This window comes from Octodon degus, unplaced genomic scaffold (genome assembly GCF_000260255.1).
Source record: "Octodon degus isolate 3935 unplaced genomic scaffold, OctDeg1.0 scaffold00393, whole genome shotgun sequence".
NCBI classification, from domain to species: Eukaryota; Metazoa; Chordata; class Mammalia; order Rodentia; family Octodontidae; genus Octodon; species Octodon degus.
This window is the reverse complement of record NW_004524969.1, coordinates 174,343-185,048: the sequence shown is the minus strand read 5'-3', so window position 1 is coordinate 185,048 and position 10,706 is coordinate 174,343. Positions and strand designations below refer to the sequence as shown.

General features: G+C 56.5%; 1 protein-coding gene across 1 annotated transcript in view; it reads left to right on the top strand.

Annotated features, from left to right (window-relative positions):
- Cacng8 (calcium voltage-gated channel auxiliary subunit gamma 8) overlaps positions 1-10,706 on the top strand; it is a 14,294-nt gene that overhangs the window by 3,306 nt on the left and 282 nt on the right. The window contains exons 3-5 of the mRNA XM_023708550.1: positions 7,430-7,513; positions 8,347-8,487; positions 10,219-10,706. The exon at positions 10,219-10,706 is cut by the window's right edge and continues 282 nt beyond it. Of these exons, the coding sequence (XP_023564318.1) occupies positions 7,430-7,513; positions 8,347-8,487; positions 10,219-10,706 (713 nt within the window). The remainder of the gene's footprint in view (positions 1-7,429; positions 7,514-8,346; positions 8,488-10,218) is intronic.

Below are 10,706 nucleotides of genomic sequence, written 5' to 3'. Positions count from 1 at the left end.
ATCCATCCTTCCACCTACTCATCCACCTATCCATCTACCCATGCATCCATCCACCCACCCATCCATCCTTCCATCTACTCATCCACCTATCCATCCACCCATCCACCCATGCATCCATCCATCTGCCCATCTACCCATCCATCTTTCCATCCACCCATTCATCTATCTACCCATCCATCCATCTACCCATCCATTCATCCACCCTTCCATCTACTCATCCTTCCATCCTTCTTTCCTTCCACCCACCCATCTGTTTATTCGTTCAGCAACCAATCTTTGTTGGCTTTGTACTGTGTTCCAAGCTCTGTTCTTGATTCTGGAGCAGTGTGAGGGGAAAGCAGACAAAAGTCCTTGTCCTTAAATACCTCATGTTCTGGAGGGAGAGACAGCTACTCCTGGAGAGGAAGCAGCCCGAGGAGTGTTTAGTAGCAGAAGGACTGGGAGCAGGGGGCTGGGGAGTGTCGGGGTGTGTGATGGATAAGGGGTGGGGGCGGCTCCTGAGCAAGGACATTGCATGGAGGCCAGAGGAGGCCAGGTGGAGGCCGTGGGTGTCTGGGGACAGTGGCTGGGGCCAGGAACAGCAGCTTGTGAGGCCGGGTGTGGGCGCACGATGAGCCGTGTGGCCATGGGGGCAGGGGAGCGACGCCATAGGCAGTGTTGTCAGAGCTGACAGGGTCCTGATCTCGCAAGTTCCTTCAGATCATTGCTTTTGGTGTGAGATGGGAGCCATGGAAGGTTCTAGAGCAGAAGTTAGCGTGAACCGACTTACTTTCTAATGGGATGGCTGTTGCCGCAGTGTGGTACAGTGATTAAGGGGAAGCTGGAGGGGCTCTTATGTGGTGGGAGTGCAGCATGCCTGGGAGGGATTGAATGCCTGGAGTACTCCGCAGCTCCCGTGGGCAGCAGAGTGTGTGTGTGGGGGGCTCTGCTGATGCTGCTGGTGGAGTTCAGCCAGTTGGGCACCTCAGGACGTTGGGCAGCCTCCTGGTCCTTGTCCCTGGATGCCAGCTCCCCCTTCCCATTTGTGACAGGCAGAGTGTACGCTGTCTGGGCTGAGCCCCAGGCTGCTGGTGTCACTCAGCAGATTTTGTTTTGTTTCCTGTATTTTCTGTCACCTCCATCCTCAGAGAGGCCATCATGGGCTCAGTTCTGGGCACGTTGATTCTTTTCCTACGACTTTTTTGAGACAGGGTCTCACTGTGCAGTTCAGGGCCGGCCTTGAGCTCACTATGCAGCCCACGCTGGTCTCTGAGCTCACCCTGATCCTCCTGCTTCGGCCTCCGAGTGTGAGGATGACAGGTGTGCACGGCCACCACTGTGCCTGTTGAATCTGAGGTGTCGTGTGAAGGTGGCGCAGGGCTGCTGCTTCCGGCTGTGTGGCACGTCTTGTCCCTTGCGTCCACCTATGAAAACAGTCCTGAGCGTGGCTGAGCCTCCTGTGGGGGCCTGAAGTTTGACTCTCACACCAATGCCGTGTGGCACAAAGTCCTCTTCTTTGCTCTCTTCTCCACCACTTACAAAGCGTGAAGCTGTCCTTGGCTGGGTTTGGCCCATGGGCCTGGGCTGTGGGTGGGGGCAGTCCCAGCAAAGCCACTGTGAGGGGTGGACAAAAGCCACCTGAAGGAGAAGACCAAGACACAAAGGAAATGCTGGAGGCTAGAACTGAGGGAGCTGAAACCAGCAGAGGGAGCTGGGAGACAGAGGAGGGGAGGCTTGGGCAGAAGCCGGCAAGTGGGTGTCCTGCAAGCCGAAGGAGGTTAGTGTGCCACGTGGGGGAATGGAATCTCTACCGTCATGACGGCTGTCACTCACCTGTCACCAATGTGCACTGTAACCCTGCCGTGCAGCTAGAAGAGAAAGGCAGGACTGTCCCCCAGTGACATGGCCACTGTGCACCAGGATGGGGGTTGGAGTCCAGGCCTGTTTTGTTCCCGGGAGCGGAAAGCAACTGATTCATTGCTTGCTGCCTGCAGGGTCCGCTGGGTGCAGACTCTGGAACTCTGGCCCAGCACCTGCCTGCTTTCCTGGCTGGGCGCTGCCTCCCTGGTAGCAGTGTGTGAGGTAAAGAGGTCTTGGTTGCAACGCAGGTGGTGCCTGCTCTTGTCTACACAGACAGCAGTGTGGCCTTGGGCACAGAGCGAACCTGCCTTTTTCCTCTTTACTTCTTTGAGACAAAGTTTCAGTATAGAGTTCAGGCTGGTCTTAACTCACTGTGGAGCCCAGGCCAGCTTGAAGCAATCCCCTTGCCTCAGCCTCTTGAGTGCTAAATTTTATCCTTATGGGGAAAGCACCCTATTAATCACCTTAACTCCCAAGGTCAGGGTGGAGGTGGATGAGATGAGGCTTACAGCATTGTCTCGGTTGCGGGGCTCCTGCTGTGTCCTCAGGAATTTATATGCCTCAGCCTGAGTCCTTTCTCCCTAATAACTCAGAGATTCCCACCTCTAACCTCGCACTGCCCAGTAGGAACAGGGCATGAGCTATTCCTATCATTTCATTTTTCTGGGGCTGGGGATGTTGTCTAATGGTAGACTCCTTGCCCAGAATGCAAGAGGGCCTGGGTTCTATTCCCATTACTGCAAAAATAAAATTTTCTAGCAGCCATATAAAAATAAATAGAAACAGGTGAGCCAGGTGTAGTGGAGTACCTTCATCATCCCAGCTCTCGGGAGGCTGAGGCAGGAGGACCACCAGGAGTTCAAGGCCAGCCTGAAGTACATGGTGGGACCCTGCCTCAAAAAAATTGTTTTTCCTTTAACCCAACACAGCCAAATGTCATTTGAATAGGTAATTGGCATATAAGAGTTATTCAAGACATATTCCAGGGCCGGGGAGATGGCTCAGTGGAATAAGCACTTCCCTGGCAAATGCAAGGGCCTGAGTTCAATCTCTGGTTCTGCAAAAAAAAAAGAAAAAAGAAAAAAAAAAAGAAAAAAGAAAAAGAAAAGAAAAGATAAAATAAAAAAGACATATTCCAGACCTTCCCCAATAGGGAGTCCAGTCCAGTCCAGGGTGGGTTCCAGTCTGGTGGAGAGCACAGTGCACAGCTCTGACCCTCCAGTGGCATCCTCAGACTCCGGCCACCTCCCAGCTTCTCCAAGGATCCAGACCCGGCCCTGCTGTCCCTTTTCCGGCTTATCTCTGCAGGGTCCCCTGGAACAACTCTGGACACCCTATTATCCCACTGAGTCTGCTCAATTGTTGGAGCCAGAAGCTGAGAGGGCCAACCAGGCAAGGGCTCAGCCTAGGGGCCCAGCCTGGGAGGATCTGTCCTCCCTGGGCCCTCCCCACAGAAGTCCTGGCCACCTTTGATCACAAAAAGAGCACACCTCGACTTCTACACCTGTACACTAGCGTGTCAAGATTTCACTGGATCCTCTAAAGTCTTGGGTCTCCTTGCTCCCACGAGGAAGCCGAGGCTCTGGGTTGCCTGCCCTGGTTCTGGCCAAGGGCCACTGCGACCCTGCCCACACTTCTCCCACTCACACCGCCAGGGGCCGTGGTGAGCAACTCCTTCAGCCCTGTGTGCTGCAGTTCTCTCACCACCGTGGGTTGCCGTCTGTCTGTCCGTGATGGGGATTAAGTGAGATCGTGCCTGGGGCACGGCCGCCTGTCCCGTGCAGCACCTATTACTGTTAGCACCGTCTCTGCTCGTCTGAGCAGAGGCCCTGGGCGAGGGGTGTCTCACAGAGTTGTTAGTGCTTTGTTAGAGGTAGTAAGATGCCGTTCAAAGGCCTGTGGAGATAGCTCAGTAAAATAAGGGCTTACCTGACAAGCGCAGGGTCCTGAGTTCAATCTCCAGTACGGCAAAAAAGATGCCATTCAAGAGCTGAGCGCCAGGCACTCAGTAGTGCACGTATGTAATCTCAGCATTTGGGAGGCTGAGGCAGGAGGATCACTGTGAATTCAAGGCCAGCTGGATTACACAGCAAAATCTTGTCTAAAAAAAAAAAGCTGGCTGTGGGATGACGCCTGTAATCCTAGCACAGCACTCTCGCAGGCTGAGGCAGGACTGCAAGTTGAGCCCTAGCATGGCCAACTCAGCAATTTCGAAAATGAGCCTCTGTCTCAAAATAAATAAATTTTTAAAAAATACAACAATGCCTTCATTAACAAACTCCTCTGTTCACAATCAGCTTCCCAAAAAGAAGCCTTTGGCAAAATTTTGCTTCCATTCACAAACTTGGCATCTAGTGACAAACAGCCATGGCCATCTTCCCTGGAATGGAGGAATGAATTAAGTTCATGAACCCAGAAGCCACCATGTAAGGGGCTAGGGATGTCGCTCACTGTGAAGATCGTGGGCTCCACACGCACGCACGCACGCACGCACGCATTGTACTCTACAAATGTGGGCACCGGAGCCCACACTCTTACCTGTCACTCCACACTACAAGCGCTGATGGGGTACAGCCTCTGTTCACTCATTCTTTCTCTCTGAATTATACATTATGCACGATGCACACCATTTGCCCCCTTCCTCATTTCTTTCTTTTTTCTTTTTGCGGAACCAGGGATTGAACTCCGGCCCTTGAGCCTGCTGGGGAAGTGCTTATTCTGCTGAGCCATCTCCCCGGCCCCTGCTCTTCCTCATTTCTAAGTGTGCAGGCTGGCAGTGTCACAGGGGATCACCAACCTTTGCACCTTGCACCTTTGCACCTCTGAACCTTCTGCACCTTGCAAAACTCCAACTGTGCCCACTAGCATTCCTCTCTTCGCCCTCCTCCAGCCCTGGCAATCAACTCCTCTTCCTGGCTCCAAGCATTTGACCACTCCAGGTACCTCATATCATCACAGCCTTTTCTTCCACTTAGTGTCATGTCTTCAAATTCATCTAGATTGGGCTGGGGAGATAGTTCAGTGGCATAAGCACTGCCTGGCAAGGGCAAGGTCCTGAGTTCAATCCTCAGTATGGCAAAAACAAACAAAAAACCATGTGTGGGGCTGGTGAGATGGCTCGGTGGTCTAAAGCACCTAATTAGAACAAGCTTATCAAAGCACAGGGACCGCGGGTTCAATCCCCCAGCACCACATGCCAGCCAACCCTGCCCCCGGTGGGCTGAGCTGGCCACACACACACACACACACACACACACACACAAATAAAATTAAAAAAAAATTCATCTAGATTACAGTGCTTTTCTTCATTCCTTATTGATTTATTTTTGGGACAGGCTCTCCCTCCGTAATTCAAGCCAGCCTTGAACTCACCACATAGCCTAGGCTGTCCTCAGATTTGCTGTGATCCTCCTGCTTCAGCCTCCCAAGTGCCGGGATTACAGGCACATGCCACCATGCCTGGCTCATCCCCTTTTAAAAGCTGCATATATTAAAAAAAAGCTGCATAACATTCAATTGCATCCATCATATCACATTTATCTGTCAGGGGGCATTTGGGGTGTTTATACTTTCAGACTACTACGAACCATGCTCCTACCAGCATACATAAGGATTGCTTTGAGTTCTTGCTTTTAATTCTTTTTTTTTTTTGCGGAACCGGGGATTGAACTCAGGCCCTTGCGCTTGCCAGGGAAGCGCTTATTCCACTGAGCCATCTCCCTGGCCCTTCTTTTTTTCTTTTTTCCTTTGTACTGGGAATGGAACTCAGGACCTTGCACTTGCCAGGCAGGCACTTATGCCGCCGAACTGTCTCCCAGCCTTAATTCTTTTCGTGTATACCCCCACAGTGCAGCTTCTAGGTCATACAGTAATCCTAGCTCTAATTTTTTTTCGGAGCCTCCACACTGACTCCATGACTACTGTACCGTTTCTAGCCATTGTGAGCAGGGTTCCAGTCTCTCCATATCTTTTCCAATGCTTGTTTTATTTTCTGCTTTAAGAAAAATAGTATTCCTGCCCCCCTCCCCCGGGGATGAGGTGGTGTCTCACTGCTGTTCGGATTGCTTTTCCCCAGCCATTAGTGATGCTGGGCATGCTTCCCTGTGCTTCTTGGTCTGTTCAACCATTCTTTCATTAAAGAGATTTCCTGGGCACTTACTATGTGCTAGGTGTTGTTCTGGACGCTGGGAAGAGGGTGCTGGACAGCCCAGAGGCCCATTCCAGTACTGCTTCCGGTCCTGCTATGCTCTGGTCCTGCATCCTCCACTCATCAGTGCTGAATGCAGGGACCATAGTGTCTCAGGCTCTGCATCTGGCCAGGGGTACGGTGTAGCAGCTGAGCCTGCTGGGGCTCCGGGCAAAGGTGCAGTCTCTGCTGCGAACAGACATGGTGAGGTGTGTCCTGCTCTCTGATTTCTCAGGCAAGGGAGCAGAGGCAGGGAATGCAAAAAAGGTCACAGAGTACCAGAGTAGGGAAGGGGCAGTTTCAGGCCCATCCTGCAGACCTGTCACTCCAGCTCCAAGCTGCACTGCCACACGGCGCAAAGTGCACCATCTGGTTCACGGGACTCTTGGAGGCATCAAATGAGTATGACCCACCTCAGAGCGCCTACATCTGCTAGCTCCTGGTTAAAGGCTCGCTGCATTACACTATTTCTTCCCACCCCACCCTTCCCCCACTTCTGGTCTGCCTCTCATCCCCCCTCCTGCCATTTCACCCATTCATCCACCCGTCCATTCATCCACTCATTGCTCAAGGCCTTGGGGGTGCCAGGGCCGGGAGCAGGCAATACTGGGGAAACATGGGGGACTGGACTCCACATATCCCCCTTCAGGGACTCCCAGCTTGCAAGGCATGCTGCTCATAAACCAACCTGGGGCAACCCTCCCGGGGCTCCCTGGGCTCCCGGGGCGGCAGGGCCCAGAGAAGGCCACGATGCCCTGTGCAGGCAGGGATAGGGCGTCCCCCAGTAAGGGCTACACCCACAGCGACAGAGCAGAGTGTCCCTGGCCTGGACAACGGCCCAGAGGCGGGAGGGGCTTGCAGAGCTGAGAACACGATCTATTCGTGCTTCTTTCTCCGTCTCTGGGTGTGCAATAGTAAAACAGGATCTGCTCCAGAGACAAGAGGCGTGCCTGGTTCCGGGGAGTGGGATGAGGGCGGGAGCAGGGCACTCTGGGTGGGAGAAAAGAAGGCCCGGCAGGACCTGGGGCGCCAGTCACCCACTCCAGATCAGCTCCTCCCGCGTGCCTAGCACCGGGCCCGACCGGCCTGGGGCACAGACACGGAGCTTGAGGGGTGACACAGGACGGTCGGCTCCCCGATCCTGTCGCGCTACCGCCACGGTTAGGAGCCTGGCCACTTCAAGACTGAACCCTGGCCGGGCCGCGGGGTGAAGGCCTGGAGTGGAAGATGTTTGTCGGACCTTCCGCGGGTTGCTTTTCCTTCCCCTTCCCCCTCCCCTTTTCCTTTCCCCTACGCAGGCTAGGAGGCTGAAAGCCCGGAGGTGGGGACGAGGGGCCTGGGGGCGGGGAGTCTCACGCACCCCCCCAGGAGTTCCCCACCCCCACCAGCCCGTCCCATCTCCAGGGCTGAAAAGAGGCGTCTGCGTGAAGATCAACCACTTCCCGGAGGACACTGACTACGACCACGACAGCGCCGAGTACCTGCTGCGTACGTGGGAGCAGGGCTTCGGGGGCGGGGACAGAGCTCACACCTCAGCCAATCACGGCCCAGGTGCTAAGATCTTCGGTTCCCGACTGGCTCAGTGGCGTCGCTCCCGCCCCCTCCTCTCACCTCGGGGCGGGACCTGACTGTTGATTGGCTGCTTGGCTCTCTTTGACCTTCGCGGCACCTCTGCACTGAGACTAGCTGTCGATCCTGAGCTGAGATTGGCTGCCGCGCCCGGGCTGTGAGCCAATCTGTGGCGGGGACTGACCACTTTCTGAGCCGATTTGGGGAAGCCTGGACTGCGATTGGCAGCTACTGGGAGAACGTGGCAAAGCTTAGACTACGATTGGCTGAGTCTTCAGCCCGGCTCATTAATCGCAAAGTCTGATTCCTAGGGTTTCAGGAGTGGGTGGAAAGACTGCAGACAGAGGGAGCGAGAAAGGGACAAGGACTGAGACAGAAAGAGATGGGTGGGAGAGAGAGAAAGAAGAGGGGAGAGAAAATCTCAGATGAAGTCAGGCAGGAAAGAGAAGGATGGAGAGCGGGGAGACAACGAGAGAGATTAAGAGGGTCTGATCGATCTGGAGAGAGGAACGATATGGGCAGGATAAAAAAATCAATAAAATGGGAGAGGATGGCTGGAGAAGTTGAGAGGAAAAGGAGGGGGGGGGCAATGTAGACAAATAAAGAGGAGAGGAAGGGCCAGGAGTGGACCAAGGTAGAAGCAAAGGAGGGACGTAGGGAGAAAGTCTGAGCCAGGAGGCCGGGCCATCACGAGCGCCGCCGGCCGGCAGAGCAGGAACGGGTCCCAGCCTTTCCACTCTCCCCCTCCGCAGGCGTCGTCCGCGCCTCCAGCATCTTCCCCATCCTCAGCGCCATCCTTCTGCTGCTCGGGGGCGTGTGCGTGGCAGCCTCGCGCGTGTACAAGTCCAAGAGGAACATCATCCTGGGCGCGGGCATCTTGTTCGTGGCAGCAGGTGAGGGGCAGAGGGAGGGGCGGGGCCCCGGCGTCTGTCTGCAAAACGAGCGCCCCCGCCCGGAGCGCCCCCTGCGGCCCGGGCCGGGCTGGAGCCGAGTGCGCGCGACCCGACCCAGTGCGCAGACAGGTGTCAGGCGCGCGGGCCGGCCCTCGAGAGCGCAGAGACGCGATGGGGAGGAGCTGGGGAGGGCGCGCGGCCCGAGACGCTGGAGGCCTCCGAGGCGGAGGCGGAAGGGGGCGATCCCACGGGGGTTGGTCCCTGGAAGCTAGTGGGGACCGGGGACAGCGAAGGGGAACCGGAGGGGGTTTGGGCGAGGGTGACTGGGTGGCCCGTGGCTCATAGGAGGACGTTAGGCTAGAAAAGAGGGCGGCGCCTGAAGACCCGAGGAAGGCAGGGGTCACACCGCTTAGGACTCCCAGTGTTAATTGGCCGTGTGGGAGGCTGAACCCGCGGCCAGACCTGGCGCTGGAGCCCAGGCCAGCCAAACCCGGCTGGAGGGCGGAAGGGGAAACTGCCCAGACCTAGCACCCGAGGGGCTCTTCAGTAGCGGTCAGCCTCCCTTCCACGCTGATGAAAAGCGCTGGGAAATTCTGGGCTCTGGGCTGAGTGTATGTGTGTGAGGTTATGCCGGAGGCCTGGGGGGCGGGGTACGCTGTGGGAAGGTCTAGGGCGCCAGGCCGGGGCTCACTTGGGCCCGGGTTTGGCAAGGCGGAGGCCCGGCCTAGAGGAGAAAGACCTGCATTAACCCTGGCAAATATCAGACCCGCGCGCGCGTCAGGAGGTGGAGTAGATACCTCGGTTGGGATTTGTGAAGGGAGAGTTTAGGTCAGAAGTACACGGGATTTTAGAGTTAGTGGGATTTCATCATTCCAAATTCAATGGAGTAGAGAGTGGGGAAAACCACGTTTATAGATTAGACCACCTGGGCTGGGACTATCTCATGAGGGGTGGGTTCTGTTTTACTTTATTAATTTCTTTTTGTTTTGCAGTGCTGGGGATTGAGCCCAAGGCCTCATCCATGCTATGCATGAACCCAGTGCTTTATCATTGAGCTACATCCCCAGCCCTTTGCATTTTTACTTTGAGACAGGATCTCACTAGGTTGCCCAGGTTGGCCTTGACCTTCCATCGTTCAACGGCAGCCTCCAGGGAGTAGCTGGGGTCACTAATGCTTCCGGCAAAGGACCAGTCAGAGCGAGGGGGCGGGGACTAGACTTGTGAGGGCAGAGATTAGACCAGCTGCGTGGGATCTAGGCCAGCAGGAGGAGCCTGGGCTACAAGGGGTGGGACTGCCTATCCTGCCTCACTTGGGGTAAGCCGTAGACTCTGGGGAGGAGGGTAGGCTGATGCACGGGTAGGACCAACTATGGCTGTGGCCTCTGAAGGCAGGGTTGGTCCGTCTAGGTCAGGATCTGGATCACTTGGAAATGGAAGATAGACCTGTGGATCACAAGGGCAAGTTTAGAGCAGCCAGAGTGGGGCCTGGGCTATCCAAGGGGGACGTAGGCGTGGGTACCAGGCCATTCAAAGAAAAGCCAGGGATATCTGGGGTGGGGCCTGGGCCAGCAGGGGGTGGGGCTTAGGCTATATGGGGCGGGTTCTGGGCCAGTAGGGGTGGGGCTTGAACCATTGGAGGTGGGGACTAGACCATCTGGGGCGGAGCCTGGGCCCTGGGTAGGGGGGTCGGGCGGGGTGGCCTCGAGGCTCCCTCTGACCGTCCCCGCCCAGGCCTCAGCAACATCATTGGCGTGATCGTGTACATCTCGGCCAACGCGGGCGAGCCGGGCCCGAAGCGCGACGAGGAGAAGAAGAACCACTACTCCTACGGCTGGTCCTTCTACTTCGGCGGGCTGTCCTTCATCCTGGCCGAGGTCATCGGCGTGCTGGCCGTTAACATCTACATCGAGCGCAGCCGCGAGGCGCACTGCCAGTCTCGCTCGGACCTGCTCAAGGCCGGCGGGGGCGCGGGCGGCAGTGGCGGGAGCGGCCCCTCGGCCATCCTCCGTCTGCCCAGTTACCGCTTCCGCTACCGCCGCCGCTCCCGCTCCAGCTCCCGCTCCAGCGAGCCGTCGCCGTCGCGGGACGCGTCTCCGGGCGGCCCCGGGGGCCCGGGCTTCGCCTCCACGGACATCTCCATGTACACGCTCAGCCGCGACCCGTCCAAGGGCAGCATGGCCGCGGGGCTGGCGGGGGCCGGCGGCGGCGCGGGGGGCGCG